Source organism: Eptatretus burgeri, chromosome 15, assembly GCF_056783735.1.
Source record: "Eptatretus burgeri isolate ZD-2024b chromosome 15, Ebu_testis_v1, whole genome shotgun sequence".
In the NCBI taxonomy this organism is placed as follows: Eukaryota; Metazoa; Chordata; class Myxini; order Myxiniformes; family Myxinidae; genus Eptatretus; species Eptatretus burgeri.
In genome coordinates, this window is record NC_140975.1 from 19,288,361 (window position 1) to 19,313,010 (window position 24,650).

Sequence of the window (24,650 nt, forward strand, 5' to 3'; positions counted from 1 at the left end):
AAGTAACTTTCGGGCTACCCTGTATTTACACACACACATATACATATATATATATATATATATATATATATATATATATATATATATATATATATATATATATATATATATATATATATGACGAAATAGATCACACAATAACAATCACCACAACCAAGCAGGCAAGAATAAGACGACATGCAAGACCCTTCTTAGTAAATTGGAGAATTTTGCAACTTACAGTAAAGGATCTCGTAATCTCCAGAATTGGACATGAAGTGCTGACTGTCTGATGCCCAGTCCAGGTGAGTGACAAAGCTCGAGTGACCCTTTGACAAAACAAAACAAAGTCAACAATATAACTTCAAATTGCATAACACATCGAACTGTACTGCAGAATAGACCAAACAAGGAAGAGGGGAAAAAAAAGGAAAAGAACTCTGACACACTTATTTTTGCAGGCACGCTAAAACCCAACTTCTTAAGATAACCTATAAAATTCGAACAAGAATCCCACGTTGCACAACAGCAGACTCTCTCAATTATCCAAAAGAGGTGAGAAGAGAAACAGAGAAAGTATCCAAACTTGTCAATATCATCAAACATTCCAAAGCAGATATTCTTAGAGTTGGACGACGTAATGTATTTGCACGTCTCATTGATTGGGCCTTCACGACTGTTGTTGTGCTGGGGCTGTCTTTGTCGAGGCCATGTGTTCACGTCAGCCTTATTCATGTCTATTGCTATGTTTGCTCCTCCTCGTCTTCGTTCATTGCCCCGCTTGCCGCCCCACTCTCACTTTGTTCTTCCATGAGCCTCAATTTCACGCGAAAGATGGTAAGAATGAGATGTACATCGAAAAGAAGCGAATTAAGTTATTGCAAAAGAGTGTCAATACAGCATAGGGATAATTGGCCAAAAAGGTATCCTCCACCATTAACATTTCCTTGTACAGTCTACAATTTGCAACATCTCTCAAACATTTCAAACAAAGCATCCATTTCTACTTGCGAATCTTTTCTGCTAATGAAATAATTTTCCCGATCTTCAACTACTTGCTAATCAGAGGTAATTAAGCAAGCTACAAGTTGTCTTCTGAACTAATGGTGTTGCTTTTACTCTTCAATACACTTTATACAAATATTGATTGCAAGATTTGAATCCCTTAAAACAATTTTCAACAGCTTCATGTTGGAAACCTATTTGCCATATCACAGGATCAAGTGACGCCGTCACCTACTCAATGCGCTCAATGTTAACTGCAAGGTGGAACTATTACCGATACTTGACTGACATAGAGAAATGGCTTCAACCACATTGGCAGAAAAATTTCAAATCAGGCAAATAGACTTATTCTCGTTGTCAAAGTCGGACAGCCATGGGAACTGGGTTTTTTGTCACAAGCGAGAACAGTCACAAAGGGAACCTTCAGTGATGCAAGGAATGAGCCAAGGATATAGCAATCCTACTTACAAACCGGTCCTATTAATGAAAGCCAAGGTATCATTTCAAGAGATCAAAACATTTGCCAAGACATGAAAACTCACCGAGCACTTCCCAGCCTCCTTGTATGTGCAGCCATTTTCACAAACGTTGTACAGGTAGAGATAGTTGTCATGGGAACCAATTGCTAGGTATTTGCCATCTATGAAAGAGACACAAAATGTTTTTTTTAATTAAAAAATGTTTTTTTTTTTTTACAGATTTGGTCGGATCAGAATGTGCAGCAAGACTCGCTAATCAATCGGTTCAAGGTGGTGCAGTCGATTAATGCAAATTCAAAAGCCTCGCATTTATTCAAAAACTTACAAAAACTAAAGAGATTATCATCAATTTCAGATGTTCAAAAGAACCAGCATTGCCTCTAGTATTTCAACTGATGCAAGTTTAGTTGTTGTCCATCACATATGTCCATATCTTGGGTTTATGATGGATGACATGCTGAAAATGTACTTCCTTTGATCCCCTTCTTGTTCCTCTTCATCTTTCATATGGCTCAAGTGTGGGATCTATGGAATAAAAGTTGCTGTCCTCAGCCAGTACCGAGTGCGTGACACTAGGCTTTGTGGCTCTTGCAATCTCCCTTCCAGGTGTTGAGTGGGGCAGTCCTGCATTAAATAGTCTACAGTCTAGAGGTTCCCTCAATGACATGAAGGTGGTTCCACTAGTGCCCAGGAGAACATGTTGCTAAGAAACCAGCCACCACTAGATATTGCAGATGTTGCAGACGGCATTCAAGTTCGTTACTTTTGGTTTTCCAATTGTTCATTTAACATGTGTGTCTGCTCGACCAGTCATCTGAAGGAATATGGATTTATCACGTTATACGAGTTCCTTTATGAGGAACAATGGAGGAGGCTATTGAGCCCATCAAAGCCTGTGCAATGGTTGCCAATTTATGGTTGTTTGTCCTTTCTCTATTCTTCTGAATGCTGAGTGTCAAGCAAGGAAGCAACACGTACCATTTTTAAGTCTTTGGCATGAACCGGCCGGGGTTCAAACCGCCGACATCCCAGACTCGGAGCGGACGCTCTAATCACTATGACACAGATTCTGGTTGGGTTTCCAGTGAAGGACTTGTGGCTTTTAAATATTTGAAGGGGCAATTATTCCACGAATTTGGCATGTAATGTGATTTGCTCAGTTGTTAGAGGAGCTGCCTGTCTGGTCGTAGTAACATGCCTGATATGATGGGGATGAATGCAAGCAAGAACTGGGAGGTAGTCAGTGGGCATGGGCCATAGACATCAATTGATGGCCCTCAGAGATGCACATTAACCTCCAATGTGTGATGGCTTCTGACCCTGGCAGAGACACAGTGTTCTGCACAGGTGTACGCTAATGCGAGTGTTGATGTTTGGAGGGTAGAAGTCAGCTCCCCAGATATGGCTTCATAGACTGTGGATAAAGTTGACTCAATTATTTTACTGCTACCTTTTCTGCGTACTGCCTGAATGTCAGGGCCTGATGAAGTTGCATGCCAAGGTAGATAGGTGTGTGGATGAAAGGGGAGGGGTGTAGTTCAGCTTGACTTTCAGCCATTATCTTGCCTTGCTATTCTGCAGACGGAAGACAGAGCAAGCTGTTTTCTGAGCATTGAGATGTAGGCGTCATTGGTGAGAGTTCAGGTTCATTGCTGCAAATCTTGGCTGAGTGGGTCTTTAACTTCCTTGAAGGTCTTTCTTCCATGTATGATGGCAAGATCATCGGCACCGACAAATTTGATTCCTCTTTCCTCAAGTAAGTCTGATGTATACATGTTGAATAGGAGTTGTACATGCTCAGACTGAGCCTTGAGGCTATATGTCTAACTGGGCTGTCCAATCAGGAGAACCCAGAAGCAGTGGTTGGAAATTATCACCCAGATGAAGTGGACCAGACGGCAGTCTTGAAATATATTGTGCTGTTTCAGAAAGAGACCTTGGTGCCAGACTTTCATATGCAGATGACAGGTCAACAGACAGCACTACATTTGTGATAGCTTCAAAGGTTGCTTCAATAGGGTCAGTTACAGCCAAGACCTGATATTCAGTGCTCCAATTCTTCCCGAAGCCTGCTTGCTCTGAAGGGGGGGGGGGGAGAGTATCTTCTCTCCAAGCAGCTCTACCCAGTTTAAGACGACTCTTTTGAAGACCTTGAAGGGAACAGATAACAGCAATATTGGCCGATAGCTTTTTTTGATCATTGCTTGATTTGTTGGGCTAAAGTGTAGTCACAACATTGGCTTTCCTTCATAGCTTATGTATCCTGGATGAGGAGAGGCAACAAGACATGCATCTCCTAAGCCAGTTGAGTAAGCAAAGGCTACCACGCTTCAGCTATTCTGTATGGATGTCGACTGGTCCAGGTGCTTTCCCAACCTTCATGCTGTCCAAAGCAAATTTGAGCTTCCCTGGACTGAAATTCGCATCTGGTCCACTGTTAGCAGATGGTGCTGTCCAGAAATGCTTCAGCCCATTGTTTGCTCGATGGGAGAAAGCTCTATCAGTGTTTTGATAGCTGCCAATGCTAATGATGGTCCTCAATCAGATGTCAGGTGAAACTAGATGGACTTGCTTTTTAGCTGAACTGCCAGTGAGTCTATTTATCATTTCCCAAGCTTTCTGACTGTAATGGATGAAGTCATGCTTGTTACAGCTTTCTGCAATCTTGCCCGATGGGCCTTGTCCAGCCTATATTTCAATTCCACAGTTGCAGCACTGGTCTCATTATTATCGTTGATGGTGCAACCACACACACACTCAAGGGCCCATCCAGAGGAATGTACACCTTTCCGTGACCACAAGGAATGCAATGCTGGACTTGGAGACCAACATGGTGGACTGACTGAAAGCATTACAACTAGTCAATATCTTCAGTCAAGGGAAGGGAGGGAATCCACGGTTTTTCCTGCAATCGCCCGGTACTTCATCCAGTTGGCCTTTCGGAAGTGCGAGCTGTTTATGGGTAATGTATGTGTAGGGGAAGTTAAGGGAGTACTTTGGATAAAGATTGGATGGTGGTAGAAGTTGGGAAAGTAGTCAAGCACGAAACTTTGTGGAGTGGTAAACGAATCACCATGCCGCTAGGCCAGGTCAGGGTTGGTACGAGTGTCCCATCAGCTTGAGTAGAAAGTTTCCCGTTCTTGTCTATCAAATAGCAACTACAGGTGACACTGGATGCCCAATCACACAGGGTTTTTCCATCAGCAGAGTAGTAGTTGTACCCCTATTCAGCATGTGGACAGTTAAAATCTCCTACGATAAGTGCAGGTGAGGTAACTGTAGGCAGCTCACAACTCTTGAGTGTAAGTAGTGGAGTTTGTACACATTAGGAACATGTAGACCCTGGATACATGGTACGTTCCAACATTGAGCATTCCAGCATTTGGCTGGGAGGTAAAAACTACATTGCAATCTCCAATGGTAGATTTCACATATGTAGATGGTAGCTAGGCCATGATGTTCACTATTGGGAACATGTAGACCCTGGATCTACATGTGAAAGCTACTCGGTGGTAGCCTGGAATTTAAGCTCTACATTTTATCACACGCAGGTTTCCTTCAGGATTACGAGATGTCATGCGAGGTACGGTAGCCATTCTATGGAGCACTTCCTTTTAACTGGGGTTCAACCCTCCACATTCAGATGGAGTATGTCTGGGGCACAGGCATCAATATTCATCCAGTGTTTGTAAGCATTTTAAGAGCTTTGAGGACTCCGTTGCATACTCGCGTTACATACCAGAGAGTTGGTTTCAAAGCCACCCAATGCTCGCCTGTTTATACATTTATCGTTTTTAAAAGACGAGTCTAATAATATTTTTTATAAAGCATTGCAGTGAAGTCTGATCAAAATCATTTTAAAGCATTATATGTATTTGTATATTGTAATCAGTAAAAAATAGTGCGGTAGATAAAAACATTAGAAAGGAAATAACTTTAACGTCGATGTGCTACAAAAAAGTTAAGTTCAAAACAGGTCAAAAATTTAAAACATTTGAAATTATTTTTTAATTTCAACTTCACTACATCAATAATATACCCCAAAGGAACCTCCATGCCAAATATCAGCATCCTAGTACACATATTAAATGAATGGCAAGCTTCTAAATAACTTGCACCAAAAAAGTTAAGTTCAAAACAGGTCAAAAATTTAAAAAAAATTGAAATTGTTTTTTAATTTCAACTTCATTACATCAATAATCTACCCCAAAGGAACCTCCATGCCAAATATCAGCATCCTAGTACACATATTAAATGAATGGCAAACTTCTAAATAACTTGCACCAAAAACTTTAACGATGTGCTACAAAAAAGTTAAGTTCAAAACAGGTCAAAAAATTTTTAAAAAATTGAAATTTTTTTTTTATTTCAACTTCACTACATCAATAATCTACCACAAAGGAACCTCCATGCCAAATATCAGCATCCAAGTTCACATATTAAATGAATGGCAAGCTTCTAAATAACTTGCACCAAAAACTTTAACATTTTCACGCTCATGCTCACGCTCACGGGCTTATCGCTATAGCTCTCTGTTCTTGGAACAGGCGGGCTAAAAATAGTACATAATCTCATTTAATACTCCAAATTCACAGGAAGAATGTCAAATCGATCACAACATGTATCATCAAAATGATGACATCCTGTTGGTCGTCTAAAAGTCTTACAGGATCAGCCACAAAGAGGTAGGTCAGCTGTCTTGTCAGCCCCCCCCCCCCCGAGATAACTTAAGAGATTACATGTGGAAGTGTCCATTTTGAATCTGTTTTAATCAAGCTGTCATACATTCTGCAACTTGTTTTTCCATCTTGCATTGATATGGGATTGTACACTTGTTGATAAACACATATTAGGCAGGGCCGGATTGACCTTTTGTGGGCCTTGCGCCACAGGCGGCATTAGGGGTGTGCAACCCATGCAATTGCATGGCGCCGCGAGACAACAAGGAGCCCCCGATGGAGGGTTCTCACTTTGCTGAAAAAAAAACATATCTTGTTAGTGGTGATAAACACAGCACAAAGGGAATGCTCCATCAGTCCATCTTAACCCTTGGATGTATGAGTGCAAAAAGATATTGCAAGAAAACAGCCAAACAGGGTCATTTTTGACCCACTTATGCATCTAAGGGTTAAGGAAAAAGCACTGTGACGTAATTAATCGATTGAAAAAAAAAAATTCCCATGATGTTTAACTAGACAAGACTACTGCATTACAAAATCAGGGGTTGAGTTTCGTATTAGTAGAGAAAGCGAGTGCAATAACAACGATGTTTAATGTCTATAAATTCAACAATAATCACAATAAAATTTGTATAATTCCTAATGTTAATATATACTGATATTGTCGAGGAAATCCACACAACAATTTATTGTACGATTACAAAACAACCTCTCGTTAGTAAATAGACTAACCCGTGCGCACGACAGAGTGTTACGGTTATTAAAAACAGAGCACCTGTCCCAGGGATGAAAAGAAACAATGCAAGCAATATTGACCAAATACATCACCACCAGACAGACAGACAACAAATTGCATATTTTAGTGTGATGACAGATTGACATGGCTCAGAGGAGCCCCACTGGGCCATTATTACACAGGCTCCACAAATGACTGACGCCACCCCTGCCTGGTGCCATAGAAATTTGTGGGTCCCATTTGGGGAACCATTGCAAAAGGCAGGATATCTACACAGAAGTAGTCCTAAGTAGTCTTTGTGCTTCGGTGCTTGAGTGCTTAAGCCACAGCACACACCTATAGATAAGTTTAATTTCAAATATTTACAGGTTTAAGTTGCAGATGGAGGTGTCTGCCACTGGGAGACCAGAAATGGTAGCCCGAGGGCAGAAACACATTTTAACAAATGTATATAAAATGAATAACAAATGAAAAATGTCCTCATATTTGTTCCCAATTGCCCTCGAAAATAACTCTAACTCTCCTGCTCTGTGTGTGTGTGTATGTGTGTTACTGGACCTGAAACGTACGCCATTAAGAGTGCGGTTACGTCACGTGCTAGGAAATGGAAGTACGTTTTTTTTTTTCAATTCAAATATGGAGCACGCTTTTTGAAAGTACCATTACATTATACACATACTCTTTATTGAAATGTATCACGATGGGTACACTTAAAAAAAAAAATCTTGGTCGCCCTGGGCGCCTTCTGATTGTGGGCCTGATGCTGAGCTGCCATTTGTGGCATTGTAAACCTGGCACTGATTTATTGGGTCGTATTGTTAAAGGAGCCAAACGTTTGGGTTGAAATGTCCCAACTTTGGACGACTTACACATGCAGCCCTGCGCTCCTGGCATCCAATGGCGTTGGGCCTTGATGTACAACCACTCCATTGTTATTTTACCCTTTCGTCTTCTCGGCAGAGGCGATAAAGATCCGTTTCTTTTAGGACATCATTTTTATTTATATCGTTTGTTCCTTGTGCAAGTTAGGTTGAAAATTTCCAATTCATTTTGTGGTATTAACCATGTGTGTGTAATCATTGTGGTTTCTAGGTTTATATTACTTGACTTTGCTATGCATGATTTTTAGCATTGCTGTTCTATACGCGTTTCTTACATATAATGCAGAACACCTCAATATGAGTTACTTTTCATTCTTTCTTTCTGATATGTTCTGACGAAGGCAGGCTCAGGGCTGCCAAAACATCCCATGGAAAGAATTACACTGGGTGGTTTGCCTCTACCTTCCCAGTGGTAGTCAGGGCAGGAATTTGCGTTTTGTTCAGGATGCTGGCTATAGCTCACCGACTCTTTGCTAAGGACACAATGGAATCACTAACGTTCACCAACCAATGCTGGCAGACAGGACACCAGGGGTAACGTCTATCCAAGGGATGATTCACACGTTGATGCATTGCCCTGCATGCAAAACACCAGGATAACAGTTTATAACTAGGTCGAGATTCAAACCCAGGCTAGAAACCTCATGAATATGGCTGGGCTACCCTACCAACCCATTATAAGTTTTGACTGATGTGATTAATAAAGTTATATTTATTGGTGAGCAAGTGGAAAAGTATGAACTCTCTTCTTACCCGGGGAGTAGCGCACCACAGAAAGCTTCTCATCACCATCAGTGTGCTGCGTCACGACCTCTCCTGTCTCAGCATCCAAAACAAACCACCTGACATCATAGAAACAACCCGCCCCCACCCAAAATGTTTAAAAAAAAAATGCAAAGGTTTTTTCTGTTTATATAAAAAAATTGCCATTTTCTGAACCTCATTTCATTAAAATGATTGCTATGCAAAAATTAATATAATCTGGAAAGCCCTCAACGAAAAAATACTCTTTGTAATTGAAAAAATATCTGCAAAAGGATTCAGGGGTTTATAAAAGGGTCAGTTGGGTTAAAGCAACTAATTTTCAGTTTGGTCTTGTTGCTCAAAAGTAGCTTGATGGTAAAATGGCTGGGTGGTAAAGTGGCTTAGTGGTGGAATGGTTAAAGCCTCGTTGTATTGCCCTCACTGATGTGGGTTAGCCATGGCTGTTGCACACCCTGCGATCCAATTCAACAAAACCAGTTATTCGCCCCAGGAATGTTCACAACTTGTCATGAGTGGCCCAAGATGTCTGGTAAACGTGTGGACCACCACCACCACCACCACCCCCACCCCTTGGTGAATACTTTGAGAGGATAGTTTCAAGGATAAAATACCAGGTTGTTTGCAATTCTGCTTTTCCAGCTCTCGTGTGACATGTTATGCAACATTATATGTATAAAATGAAGACCAAAGACAGCAAGAGATCTTCTGGTTTGTTTTCTCTGTTCACCTTCCACTGTACGTTCCAATTGCAACCCGTGCCTCAGTGGGATGGAAATCAGCAGAGCGGGCTGGTTCCTGCAGGGAAGAGGAAAATAAAGATATTCTTACAAGATATTGTTCACGACGATGTTTTGATGACAAAGATGATCACAGAAACGATTGCATTCAATGATATCAAGTACTGTGTGTTAAATTAAGTACTGTGTAATACGAGTCAGGTCAGGCCAGGTTAGATCTGCGACTTGCTACAGGTACCATGCAAACCTGTACAAACCTGTTTCATGGTCGGGTTGTCGGCAACTAAACCGTCTCCCCCATCAGGTTTTCTGGTGAGGGGGGGTGTATGATATGGACACCCAACAGGATTAACAACAAAACCTGTCAAAGGGTGGAAGAGCTCCTTGTGAGCCAATGGCCATCCATATCTAGTGCCCAACTGTGTTTGCGAACGTCCTCCTGCAGTTGGGTTACTTTTATTTTTAGGAGGTTGGTGGCAGGATTTGCACTCCAGCCACCGTAAAACCCTTCATTCCGCAAAACACAAGAAAAGCGCAAAGAAAATTGAAAACCCACTCCGTGGGAGTACCTCCTGCACAGCTACCCTCCGCAGGGCAGCTCACCGGATGACGGGATTGGGGCAAAGCCTTCGGGACCCCCACTCTGATGAGAGGAGGAAAACCACGGGGTAACCTTCCCTGGTCAGATTGTGGCCGTGTGTCTCGGGGTGGTGCTGAGGTGTCATCCACCAGACGGCTGTCCCTTTGGGTTAACCTGAGGCAGTCCCTTTGGGTGGATGCCTGGAATGTCCAATGTCTCTGATATCATCTGAACTCAAGCGTTCAAACCTCATGGAGTGCTGCAATACCAATGTTCAGAGACTGGATAGTGGCGAGATCATGGTGGGTGGTTACACCCAATATTGGTCTGGTCGCTCTGATTGTTACAATGCCAAAGGAGTTGCTGTCGCTGTGTCCAATAAGCTGACTCTAATGATGATTGAAGTAATACAGGTCAACGAGCGGATTATGAGAATAAGGATTCGTCACTCCTTGGGTGTCATTTCCCTGGTCTCTGTTTATGCTCCGACTGAGGCGAGTGATCTCACCGTGAAGGACGCATTCTACGCCACGCTCGAGTCTGTGGTTGATCAGTGCCCCAGGCGAGATACACTTCTAGTCTTGGGGGATTTCAATGCATCGACTGGAACTGATAGGGATGGTTATGAGACGTGTGTTGATCCCCATGGGTCTGGAATTGTGAACCAGAATAGCACTAAGTTCCTTGACTTTGCAAGAAGTCATGGACTTCGTGTGGCTGCTTCATGGTTTCAGCGCCCACAGGATCATCGCTGGACTTGGTATTCCAATGCTGGTGGTGTGGCAAAGGAGATTGACCATGTGCTTGTTGATGGTTGCTGGAAGATGATCCAGAACTGCAGGGTCTACCGGAGTGCTCGGTTCCTCAATACTGACAACAGGCTTGTGGTAGCAACTCTCAAGTCACAGCTTAAAACCGGGAGAATGGTACCATCCCAGCCAATGCTGGATGTGGGTAAGCTCCAGAATGAGAGGGCAGCTGAGGAATTTGCGAACAAGCTGAGTCGTGATTGTTGGGGTCTGGATGCTTTGGAAGATCCTGAAGAGTTGTGGAGCGCCTTCAAGACAACCATCCCTGATGTTGCTGGTGGATGTCTTGGAACTCACCGTCGGGCGAAGAAGAATTCTGTCTCTCAAGGGACACTGGATACCATTGACCAGAGTCACAGGGCCAGGCTTAATGGCAGAGCTGAGCTGTTCAGGGAATTGAGGCGTAAAACTGAACGTGTGCCAAGGGTGAACAAGGGGGCCTATGTGCGAGGAATCTGAGTGAGTGGAGCATCACCTCTGGTCAAGTGTTTGTCATCCTGTTTAGAGCGGAATTCACGCATTGCGTTCCACCAAGCCCATCCCTCAGTGCACTGAAGTGAGAATGGAGGGTGGTAGGCTCTTGACAAAGGAGTCCAAAGTGAAGGCCCACCGGGCCGGTTACTTTGAGCGGTTGTACCAGGCTGATCCACCAGCTGTTGAGTTGGATATCAGGGGTGTTACAATCCCCATTGCTGACCCTCCAATCAACTGTGTTCCACCTTCGTTTGTGGAAACACGGGCTGCGGTGAACCGGTTGAAATTGGGTAAACCTCCTGGGATCTGTGGCATCCATGCTGAACTTCTCAAGGCTGGTGGAAATGCTGTACTCGTGTCGTTACATGCAGTTTTGTGCTCTGCCTGAAACAATGGCATCATCCCAACTGATTGGAAGAGGGGCCTTGTTGTTCTTCTCTGGAAAGGGAAGGGTGATCGCCAGGACTGCAACAACGACCGAGGGGTGACGCTGCTCTCAGTGCTGGGTAAGGTCTTTCCTTGGATAATTCTTGATAGGGTTCACCACTATAGCCTGGTGTTGGCTTAGTGGTTAGGTTGGCTGGCTTGGGATCCTAAGGTTCTGAGTTCAAGACCCGTTGGCTGCTGAATTAACACCAGGGGGTTGACTCAGCCTGTCATCCTTCCGAGGTCGGCGAAATGAGTACCAGTGTACTGGTCCCGGTGTATGCCCCGGTTAGAATAGGTGTACCATATCCCTGTGTGTCGTAAGAGGCGACCAGGGTTGGCGTCAGGAAGGGCATCCGGCCATAAAACATTGCCTCAAGAAAAGCTAACCCCTGCACAGCAGGGAAAAATGGCTGTAAAAACGGATGAAAAAGGGTTCACCACCATCTGCTTGGGCACCAGCGTCCAGAGCAGTCAGGCTTTATATCAAAGAGGTCAATGATTGACCGTATACTTGCTCTTCGGGTCCTCACCAAATGCAGAAGAGAGTTTCGGTCGGGGCTGCTTGCAACCTATGTTTATCTCTGCAAAGCATTTGATTCAGTGAATGAGGATGGCCTCTGGAGGATTCTTGGTCTTCCGTGGGTGCCACCAAAACTATACCCTGGTACTGAGAGTGCTGTGAAATGTGGTGGTACCATCTCTGACTTACTTCCAGTTGTTACTGGAGTTTGTCAGGTGTGTACTGGCCCCCACACTTTTCAGCACTTGTATGGACTGGATTCTAGGGAGGATGTCAGAGTGATCAAGCTGCGGTGCATTGTTTGGGAAAGTCAAGATCTCTGACCATAATTTTGCAGATGATGCAGTCATCTTTGAAGAGACTCTGGATATCCTTTTGGGGGCCCTCGAGGTGCTGAATGAGGAGTTGGAGCCCCTGGGATTACGGGTTTCCTCGGTCAAAACTAAGATCCAGGCTTTCAATGACATCTTGGATGCTGCTATCTTGTCTGTACCTGTTTGTGGTGAGGATGTCGAGGTCATGGAGAGATTCACTTACCGTGGCAGTGATATTCATGTCTCTGCTGGCTGTGAGCAAGAGGTCAATAGACATCTGGGTCGGGCCTGGGGAGTCATGGATTCACTGGATCATGGGGTGTGGTGTTGTTGGTACCTGTGCAGGAGGATGAAAGTCCGAGTCTTCAGGTCTTGGTGCTTCTAGTCTTGCTCTATGGATGTGAGATTTGGACTCTGTCCAGGGATCTGAGATGGAGACTTAATTCCTTTGGTACCGGGTCTCTTCGGAGAATCCTTGGCTATCGCTGGTCGGACTTTGTGTCCAACGAGCGATTGCTGAGAGAGACTCACATGAAATTTGTTGCCTGCATAGTCCGTGAGCATCATCTGCGGCTGTATGAACATGTGGCTCGTTTTTCTGACGCTGATCCTGCTCACCAGATTCTCTCAGTGAGGGAGACTCGTGAGTGGAGAAGGCCAATGGGCCGACCACGTGCCTCGTGGTTGCAACAGGTTGATGGGCATCTCAGGAGATGGGGATAGACCAATCATCTGCCTGGGGGATGGCCAGACGAGGCCCCTGGAGTATCGGCGGGATGTGGACGCAGTAACGCGCTGCTCCGGCACATGCTCTCATACCTGACCTGACCTGTTTATCTTTTCAAGACTAGGTGCTTGACAACATTTTATATTTGCCTCAAGCTATTTTTTTTTCTCTCAACTTTTGTTAATGTTGATGATGAGATAAACATGCTTAAAATTTCCCCTTAAATATGTGCAAATCACCATGATCCAACATAATTTCAAATGTAAACTGAGTATTTCAAATTCTATAATTTTGATTGGTTACTGGAGACTAATTTCTGCAACACGACCATCTCCAGAGGCAGATCCAGACCATCAATTTTGGGAGTGGATTGAGAGCTACAGCGTACGCTTCGCACCCTCCTTGTTGAATGTACCCTGGTGGGGGCACAGGTCACAAAAGCCTCTGGAAGCTATGGCATTTAAGATAATTACATTAAAATCAGGATAAATTACATCAAAGCATATACCATAAGATAACCAATGTCATCAATAAACTTCAATACTTACTTGACGAAGTTAGCATACGATATATTATTCGAGAGGTATCTGATTGTGTGTGTATTTGTGTGTGTGGGAGTGTGGGTTTATTTGACTTCCATGGACTACTGAACCACCTGATGGAATGAATTGAAAACTGGTGGTTTTCAATTGGGGTGTGCAGAGGAGGTTTTCGATGATAAATATTTTTTCATAGTCTCTGGGATTCAGGGTGTGTGAATGGGGTTGGGGGGACGCAAGTTCTCTATGTAAATGTATCATATAGCGCCTCTCCTGGTGATAGGGGGTATTGGCTTGCATAATAAAATACACCAATTCTCTGCATTAAAACCTGCATATACATCATACAAATGGGGGAATTATCATACTATAATATCATCCAGTTTGCGTGTATTTTTTGTTTATTTGACTTGTATGTACTCCCAAAACCCTGGACAGAAGAAGTTGAAAACTGGTGATTGTGCATGGGGTGGACATTGGAAGCTTTTCGGCAGTTGAATTTTTTTTTTTAAATCACACCACGAGACACTAAGCACGTTTTAATATTTTACATTACTAGTGCGTGCCCGTACGTGCAAAAAATATATATTAAAAAAAAAAACTTTCAAACCGCGTGCCAGAAACAACAACCACACAGGCCGTTCCTTCGCTCTCGTAAACGACAACTGGATTGGGGCATTGTGTTTATCTATAAATGCGCATAAGAAATCGAGAAATTATTAGAATACAGTAAGGCATAACTATCCGGAAGTCCGTATGTTGTAAACCGTAATGGGGAACGCGGCTGAGGATCTCTTCCCCAACGGCCATGCCTACGCAGCGTGTCCTGTCATTGGAAACTAAATGGCGTCCTTTCCCCATCGGCCACGCCAACGCATCAGCGTGTCCTGTCATTGGTAACTAAATGGCACCCTTTCCCCATCGGCCACGCCTACGCAGAAGCGCATCCTGTCATTGGTAACTAAATGGTGCCCTTTCCCCCATCGGCCACGCCTACGCAGCAACATGTCCTGTCATTGGTAACTAAATGGCGCCCTTTCCCCATCGGCCACGCCTACGCAGCAGTGTGTCCTGTCATTGGTAACTAAATGGCGCCCTTTCCCCATCGGCCACGCCTACACAGCAACGTGTCCTGTCATTGGTAACTAAATGGCGTCCTTTCCCCATCGGCCACGCCTACGCATCAGCGTGTCCTGTCATTGGTAACTAACTGGTGCCCTTTCCCCATCGGCCACGCCTACGCAGCAGTGTGTCCTGTCATTGGTAACTAAATGGCGCCCTTTCCCCATCGGCCACGCCTACACAGCAACGTGTCCTGTCATTGGTAACTAAATGGCGTCCTTTCCCCATCGGCCACGCCGACGCATCAGTGTGTCCTGTCATTGGTAACTAAATGGTGCCCTTTCCCCATCGGCCACAACTACGCAGAAGCGTGTCCTGTCATTGGTAACTAAATGGCGCCCTTTCCCCATCGGCCACAACTACGCAGAAGCGTGTCCTGTCATTGGTAACTAAATGGCGCCCTTTCCCCATCGGCCACGCCTACGCAGCAGCATGTCCTGTCATTGGTAACTAAATGGCGTCCTCTCCCCATCGGCCACGCCGACGCATCAGCGTGTCCTGTCATTGGTAACTAAATGGTGCCCTTTCCCCATCGGCCACACCTACGCAGCAGCGTGTCCTGTCATTGGGAACTAAATGGCGCCCTTTCCCCATCGGCCACGCCTACGCAGCAGCATTCCTGTCATTGGTAACTAAATGGCGCCCTTTCCCCATCGGCCACACCTACGCAGCAGCGTGTCCTGTCATTGGTAACTAAATGGCACCCTTTCCCCATCGGCCAAGCCTACGCAGCACGTGTCCTGTCATTGGTAACTAAATGATGCCCTTTCCCCCATCGGCCATGCCTATGCAGCAACATGTCCTGTCATTGGTAACTAAATGGCGCCCTTTTCCCCATCGGCCATGCCTACGCAGCAGCGTGTCCTGTTATTGGTAACTAAATGGCGCCCTTTCCCCATCGGCCATGCCTACGCAGCAGCGTGTCCTGTTATTGGTAACTAAATGGCGCCCTTTCCCCATCGGCCACGCCTACGCAGCAACGTGTCCTGTTATTGGTAACTAAATGGCACCCTTTCCCCATCGGCCATGCCTACGCAGCAGCGTGTCCTGTCATTGGTAACTAAATGGCACCCTTTCCCCAACGGACATGCCTACGCAGCAACGTGTCCTGTTATTGGTAACTAAATGGCGCCCTTTCCCCATCGGCCACGCCTACGCAGCAGCGTGTCCTGTCATTGGTAACTAAATGGCACCCTTTCCCCAACGGACACGCCTACGCAGCAACGTGTCCTGTCATTGTTTTGCTAAATAAATGGCCATAACTTGGGAACCACTTGTCCGATTAATATCAAACCTTGAAAAGGCACATACTCAGGTCACCAGCAATATACCTGGCAAGTTTTAATTAGATCGGACCAGTGGTTGTCGAGAAACAGCGGTCACAGACACACACACACACACACACACACACACACACACACACACACACACACACACACACACACACACACACACACACACACACACACAGATTGCTGGAATTATAGATAGACTAGTGCATGCCCGTAGGTGCATGCCCGTTTGTGCAAACAAAACAAAACAAAAAACTTTCAAACCGCATGCCAGAACAGTCTTCTGTACAGGGGATAGGGGTCATCAGAGAAGCTTGTTGTTTCTCGTAGGGCTTTAGGATTGTCCTTTGTGCACTTCCGGTTTGCCATGCAAGGGTTCGAGATGTTCCATTCCCCACATGGGCCGTGAATCATGTGTGATGTCACGATACGGTGTAGTTCCGGATTTGTGCGTTTGTCAGGAATCTCAGCAGAGACCACGCAATCGACATCTGCTGGTGTTCTGGGCTTGTCGCGAGGTACCACGGTCAGGAGCATGTGTATATGGGGAAGGTGATGCTTTTGCGTTTCCTTCACCATCACATAAGCGTCCACATGCCCCAAGATGTCATTCTTGAGGAGGTCTGCGAGGAGTGCTTCCACCTTCATATGAAACACCCGGGCGATGATATCAGGTCTTTCATTGGCTGACTGACCCTCAAAAAGTGATTGTTTAATTTCTGGCCACTTTGGGTTGCAGGTGAATGTTAGGAAAAAGTCAGATTTTCCCTTGACTCGGACCAAAGCCATTGCATCCTGAAACTCTTTGGCATACCAACGTGGTGACCCATAAATTGACGGCGGCAGAATGGTGAGGCGTCCAGGTAGCACCTCAGCGTCACTGTTCAACGCATCAATGATGATCTTATACTTTTCTGCCTTAATTGACTTCTGGTTGCAGCGAATCCAATTGAGACGGTGTGACTCAATTTTTACCATCATGTCGCATATGTACTGCTGTGTCAACTTTCCACCACGAAGTAGTAGATTGAAGTGATGAGTAGGATCACGTACTTGGAGATGGTAGCGGTAGAAAGATGTTGGCGTTATCCCTGCTAACTCAGTGTGGTACCCCTGGGAGCCGCAGGGTAGCAGAAGTATGTATGATAGAGGGTCATACGCTGGATGCATGGCGTCTATTGTCTGTAAACCTCCTCCTCTGAGGTGAACACTGACTGCCAGCCTTCCAAACTGCTCTGTTGTCATTGTCCCTGGAGCAATGACTGCCACATCGCTGTCTGGTGAGGGAAGGTTGACAGTACCATGATGAAGGTCTCGGCGCCGCGTGCGACCTGTTAACACAATTTTCAGTTCATTTGCGCTATCATTATGAACCACAAACTCAATGGCTGATTTGAATTGCTGGACGTATGGGTTGCACTCATGAATGGCCTGTTGTGCTCTTAGCAAAAAATGCTCATTCAGGCTACTGTTCGAGGTGTGGGCACGACGAAACTCCAGCTCATGGGCTGGATCGTGAAAGTAGATCTGAGCAAAGCGTGGGGTACAACCCAGATCGGCAAGAGGAGCACCAATGTAATGGTAAACCTTACCTTGTATGCGCACTCCAGGATTGAAGCCAGGCATACCTATCTCTCGGACACCGATACTTGCGATTGCCAGCGCGTTGTTATACTGTTTCGCGCGCTTCACAAAGTCCTGGTTAAGGAAAAGGTTTTTAATAGCATCTGGAGGTTGTGATGGAATTGAACCGGGTTTTGGATTCGTAGGATCATGCTTAAGGTCGACCTTGCCGTGGTTGCAGCAAAATCCTCTTCTCTCCTCGGTCCACACAAAAACATCACAATGTGAGCATTTAGTGCATTGAAATAATGAGGTCCTGCTTAACGCGTGCCTGTACTCAACATGAAGTTGCTCTCAGAAGAAATCTGTATCATCGTATTGAACAAGGTTGCGATTCTCACGGTGAGCCTGCTCTAGTCTCGCACGGTGTACGTCCTGATGGCGCAGGGAATCCCTTACTTGCCGGTCTTCTCGTTGGTGAGGGATTTCTTCTGCACGACGCCTTGCCTCGCATCCAGTGTTGTCTGCCAAGCGAGCAGCTCGTTCTTCATCCGTTTCTTCTGCACGACGCCTTGCCTCGCGTTCAGTGTTGTCTGCCAAGCGAGCAGTTCGTTCTTCATCCATTTCAGCTGCACGACACCTTGTCACGCGCGTAGCGTCACGCGTCAAGCGAGCAGCTCGTTCTTCATCCATTTCCTCTGCACGGCGCCTTGCCTCGTGTTCAGTGTTGTCTGCCAGCAAGCAGTTCGTTCTTCATCCGTTTCTTCTGCACGATGCCTTGCCTCACATTCAGTGTTGTTTGCCAAGCAAGCAGTTCGTTCTTCATCCGTTTGAGCTGCATGACGCCTTGTCATGCGCGTTGCGTTGCGTGTCAAGCGAGCAGCTCATGCTTCGTCAGATTCCATTGCGCGTGCACGAAGCGCAGCTTCGTTCCTTCGCTGTCGTAAACGACAATTGGATTGGGGCATTGTGTTTAATAAAATCGAGAAAGTACAGAAATCGAGAAAGAAAGAATACAGTAAGTCGATAAATCAAGATAAAAATCGAGAAAGAAGACAGTAATCGTCACTGACTGGATTGGGGTATTGGGTTTAAGAAAATCGAGAAAGAAATCGAGAAAGTACAGAAATCGAGAAAGAAAGAATCGAGAAAGAATACAGTAATCGTCACTATCCGGAAGTGAAGTCCTCACTGTCCGGAAGTTCGCATATGGCAGTTACGATTATTCGCAATTTATTCTTAATGGCCAATTATTCAATTAGCGCCAACGCATTTTGCCTTTTCCCAATGTCATCGCAAGGAAAAACACAAAGAGAAGAGGAAAGAGGAGAAAAAAAAAACGTGCAAAAAATAATTTACTTCCTGCTTCGGAGCATACCAGCTAACTCTGATGTTCCCCAAATTTCTGCACCGTCTAATATGAAAACGATCATAACTTGGGGCATTGTGTTCATATATAAATGCGCATAACTAATCGAGAAATTATTAGAATACACGAAAAAAAAAACGTGCAAAAAAATAATTTACTTCCTGATTCGGAGCATACCAACACTCTGATCTTACCGAAATTTATACACCGTCTAATAGGAAAACGATCATAACTTGGGGCATTGTGTTTATCTATAAATGTGCATAAGAAATCGAGAAATTATTAGAATACACGAAGTCATCACTCTCCGGAAGCCCGTACGTTGTAACCCGTAATGGGGAACGTGGCTGTGCTTCCCTTCACTATCGGCCACGCCCACGCAACAACGTGTCTTCCCATTGGTTTGGTAAATAAATGGCCATAACTTGGGAAGCACTTGTCCGATTAATATCAAACCTTGAAAAGGCACATCCTCAGGTCCCCAGCAATATACCTGGTAAGTTTCAATTAGATCGGACCAGCGGTTGTCGAGAAACAGCGGTCACACACACACACACACAGACACACACACAGAGATTGCTGGAATTATAGATAGATGAGAGAACGCAACACAGCAGAGATTCTGAGGGTGACTAATATGGTGAAGATTGACTTGCCACAAAAAAGAACACTCGTACTAAACAAAGTGGTAGAAGGAAGATGGTAGGTATTACAAAGTATCTGATTATTTTAACAGAAAATGATGGGTATTCCAAATGCCGAGGATGCGTATTTCCAAAGATCCTTACAACTTCAGATCATCACAAGGGTCAATAATTTATCAAATGCCAAACAAGAATTAATGGTAATAAATAAATAAATAAATAAAAGCAGGACAGGCCATAAAATGAGCCCGACACCAGCAAGGCACATACTGTACACAAACCCTCTATCTATCCCAAGGGGGAGAGGGGTGGGAGGGGTTGTTTTTTTTGTATGCCAAGTTGAGGCTCGTGTAAGAGCTAATACACAAAAACATTAAACAAGGCAGGAGACATGAGGGGCAGGAGAGGGAAGCGCAAATAGTGGGGAACAAAGACAATGGGATTTCTGTGGAAAGGAAGAGGGATGGGGCACGGTACACGGGATAAACAAGATGGTACTACAGGAACTTTCAGGACGGAAAACAGGGAATTTGAAGGAGGTGGGTTTGGGGTGGATTAACGGGGGTAGAAAAGATCAAGATTCTGGATGGGGGAAGATAAGAGGTGATGGTGAACAGTTGTTTTGAAGCCCTGGAGGGAGGAGTGAGATTGAAGAAGGTGTGGGAGTTTGTTCCAGAGGCAGGAAAAAAAGAGGAATGAAAGATTGAAGGTGAGCAGTGATTCTTGATTTTTATTTGGCAATTTCACCAGAAGGGGGATTTTGGCAGACCTTGAGCATCCTGAGGAAATATAGGGGGGGGGACACATCACAGACAGAGTGGGGGGGGGGTGGGTGGAAAGAAGATGGTAGAAGACAAAAAGATCACTGATCTGTCTCTGGAGAGAGAGTATGGAAATAAAGCAAGCATAAAAGGAGAGAGTTCAAAAAGAAAATTGGGAGAGAGCGGGGTTAGGATGACAAACCATGGGGCTTCCAGAGCAATCAGAGGGTCCAATGTCACGAGAGAGAGAGAGTGCAGAGCAGAGGCTCGAGCTAGCACGAGTCAACTAAATGGGAGCGCATCAGGAATCCACCACACTGACTTCACTGAAATGACTTCCCAGCATGCCATGCAAGTGCTTTTCACTTGCTCCCCTCGGAGCCACTAGGCAATTACAAGCTGACAACAAGACTACCCCACGGACCAAATGATGTGGGAGTGGGGGTCAGCCATCTTGTCTATGCTGCACTGTCCATGTGCTGTGTGAATAAAGTTTCATCTGATGGAAAATTGTTTTGGTTAGACTCTCCGTGTGTGGAAGGAAGCAAGTAAATCCATCCAAGCAGGTGAAGGCTTGAAAATCATCTTATTATTATTGTCTTCTCTGCTATTCTCTCTGCCTTCTCTGCCTTAATGATCTGCTATTCTCACCAACTCTGTTCAACATCTACCTGCTTCCCATTACTTCCTTTTCAAAATTATGATTTTTTTCTTCACTCTCTCAGTTCACTCTTCCCCAAGCCTTGATTAATTGCAGAGCAACCAACAATAATTAATTAAATAATTAATTAAACTCTGATATTTCCTTAAAAAGTAATCATATGACCATATAGTGCTAGCTTTAGTGGAGCATCCCTTAGTCGAGCCTCAAGAAAGGAACAGAGCAAGGGTGCCAGGATAGCATGATATGTACAGAAGGAAGAATATCGGGGTAGGGGTTGGGGGTGTAGTGAAGGCAGCTTCAATAACTATTTCATATTTCACCAGGAAAAAAACCCAGCAGATACAAGCTCACGAAGCAATAGCGGTATTTCTCTTGAAATGCCAAATCGCCAAACACACGATGTATACTTTACACTATAAGACATTAGTGAGTATGACGATAACATCGAAACAAAAGAAATATAAAATAATTGTCTCAACATGAATCATTATTTGCACATATCCTACCTCCCCCTCTACCTCCCCCTTGCCCCCATCAAAAAGTACTTCTAACTTATTCCCATTCCTGGCATAAACATGACATGAGAATTACAGCATCTCCAAAAGCAGGTCAGGAACCCCAAGCCATGTATGTTTGCATTCCCTTTGGGAAGCTGCCGACAGACCTCCAGTATGACGCTCCAAATGAGTTGGTGTTTGACAGTGTCCCAGAGGAAAACTTGCTTATCGGCACCACAAGTGAGTACAAGGTCACGAGATAGGTGAGCTGCCAAGCCCCACACTTCATCTGTATGACCCTAAGCACAGTGTAAAGAACAAGACATCTCAGAAAATCCATAAACAAATGCAGTCAAATACATTCCTTGCTTTCCCAGACAAAAATGCTACAGTTACAGTAGGACGATAGTATATGAGAGTTGTGCTCTCATATATATACTACAGTAGTCTGCAGAGAATTACTATCGGAAAGGAATGGAAGGAATTTTTGCCTGGAGTGCAATACACTATTCCAGTTGTTATCCCCACACTTAAAAATAAAAAAATAAAAAAAAACGGGGTAATATTGTAATTGGCTCCGTCCGTCCATCCGGCATGCTATCCCCTCCTAAACGGTTGTGCACAAATTCACTAAATTTGTAGTTATGATCACCATATTGCAAGAAGGTGCGAGACTAGTATCATCTTTACCTCTGCTCCCTCGGGTGGGGTCAAAAGGTCAAATATGAAAAAAAAATGCAATTACAGGCAAATTAAAAAAATTATTTAATGAAACTTTATAAATGCAATTGACATTTGGGGGCCGCATAAAATATATAACGAGTTTTTGGATTCGACCTCCGGTTCATGCTCTTGGGGTGGGGACTTATGGTCACAGGGGTCAAAACAGAAAAAAAAATTGAACTCAAAATTTGATATTGGGGGATTCCTGATGTAACCTTCTACCATCTTTCAACTTTGCTTAAGGTGGGAAGCGTAGGGATTTGCGATGGCGTGGCCATCGACTTCGCTCTGGTTAATCTTATGACAAGAACACATAAATGTCTAATTTATCAAACACGGTACAAAAAGAAAACAAACCATTACCAATTCGGAAAAAAAATTATTTACTTGCAAAAGCAACCCGGTCTCTTCAAACAAAAATAAATGAATTAAAAACCGAGGTTTAACTGCAAAATAATGCATGAATGAGAATATTGGGAATGAAAACTTAATCTTGGCAAAATAGATGAAAATGTTTGAAGTACCAATTGAAGCAACATGAAAGCAACTTTAAGGGAAATTAATACATTTGAATACAACTCTCTGTGATTTTCACAGATACTAAAAACACTGAGATGTCATTCATGACAAATATATCTTGTCAATTAAATTGAAGCTTTCATTCAGAAAAAAATATCCTTCAGAGAACCAGCACAGATGAGGCAAAAACCTACTCTGGCTATGGTGTGGAATGCCCCTCCTGGACCACCCTTGACGATGAAGTTGTTGTAAGTTCCAACAAAAACGTCTTCATCTCCACCAGAAGTAAGAGCGCGTACTGCACCGCAATGTTCCTCAAGCTATGGCACACGAAAAGTGATAAAATAGAACAAATGTATATTGCTGCGGGGATGTGATCGGGTTTAAAGGGGGTAACATGGTATAGTTTTTTCATGACTAAATGTTCAGCATAAAAGTAGGGTATATATGTACAAGGATCACAACGTGTCAAAGTATGTCTGTCGAGACAGATTTCATTGCGATCCTTCAATCCTCTGTTATCTCAATGTTTCTTTTATAGTCCCACAAGGCCTTGAAGCACGAGGTGCCAAGCCGGCAATTAGCATCACAGCAGAAGGTGAAAAAACCATAACCAGCACAGCTCTTTGAATTGAGCTGTTGGTCACGTGACTTCGTTCATTGCAACATGGGCCATTAACTAACAAAGGAGTGAAAAGAGCTTAATATTGTCAGATTATAAAACGCCCAAACATGGCTGAGAGAAATGATTTGAAAGGCAGACGCAGATCGAATCACTTCCCAGAGTCCGAAGAGGAGTTTTGTTTCGCCGTGGTGCTTCTGGATGCGCCAAACCTGCAGAGAGGACTACTGCGTGGCACCTCGCCAAACCAAGCTGCATCCCATGTTCCTTCCTCGGTCGGCATGCTGAATGATCAGTTGCCTCCCCCCTCAACCCCAACACCACCACCGGGACTGGAACAGAACTCCCACCAGACTCCTTTCCAGCCTCTTCCTCCAGGTTTGCCGATAATATTTGTTTGGGAATTCCACTGTTTGTCATGGTATTTGTCGAGTGAATGGATAAGGTAAACGGCTAAGCCGAAAGATTTATCGTCGGTGTGGGGGAATTATAATTGTATCTCATAAATTGTTATAGTGCAATTACTGTAAATACGTGCTTTTCTCTCCCCAAATTTCCCCTTCCCCATTTATTAAATGTAATTACTTCCATTCATTTTTGGAAACTGATTCGTGGTTCATCAGTTGCCCATTAACCCCAGCGTGGTTAAAATGCACGCCTGTAGGAAATTGGTGCCATTACCAGAGAGTAGGCTTTGTAAAACCACTGTCAGATCGCCCAAGCCACTGCTCAAGCTCCCATCCTGTTTATAGAGCTATCTGGATAAAGCGTCAGATTCTTGTTAGAACTATCTGTACGCCAAACACCGAAGTAAAGATCTAGCAAAAGGGGAAGAAAGTAAGGTCCGACGATCGTTCAGGGTAAGGCCTGAAATGCTCTGACGAAAGGTAAGGTAAGGTAAGGCCCGAAAACCCTCTTTTGCTCCGATGAAGGACAAGACCCAAAACGTCAGCTTCTCTTTTATTCATGCCGGAACAATTACCATTGAAGGTATTTTACTCCTTATTTGTTTTGACGTCTCTTGCTGCCCACGCAGATCCCGAATATTGTGCTGAAATTCATGAAGAAGGAAGTAGTTAAACGTCTAGCGAGAGTCGAAGAAGAAATTCAGAAAAATGCTCTTGGGAGAAAGCTGCAGAGTCATTTAAGCTTTTACAACAACATGACATGAAGCAAGGTTAGTTCAATTCGAAGGAAGTTTGCACGAGGAACATTGAAGAC

General features: G+C 44.3%; 1 protein-coding gene across 1 annotated transcript in view; it reads right to left on the bottom strand.

The window, feature by feature from the left end:
* LOC147011675 (echinoderm microtubule-associated protein-like 1) overlaps positions 1-24,650 on the bottom strand; it is a 66,561-nt gene that overhangs the window by 23,325 nt on the left and 18,586 nt on the right. Inside the window, exons 11-16 of the mRNA XM_085857657.1 lie at positions 23,002-23,127; positions 21,733-21,864; positions 9,252-9,319; positions 8,513-8,601; positions 1,527-1,624; positions 221-308 (exon numbers count right to left, since the gene is read on the bottom strand). Coding sequence (XP_085713783.1) covers positions 221-308; positions 1,527-1,624; positions 8,513-8,601; positions 9,252-9,319; positions 21,733-21,864; positions 23,002-23,127 — 601 coding nt within the window. The remainder of the gene's footprint in view (positions 1-220; positions 309-1,526; positions 1,625-8,512; positions 8,602-9,251; positions 9,320-21,732; positions 21,865-23,001; positions 23,128-24,650) is intronic.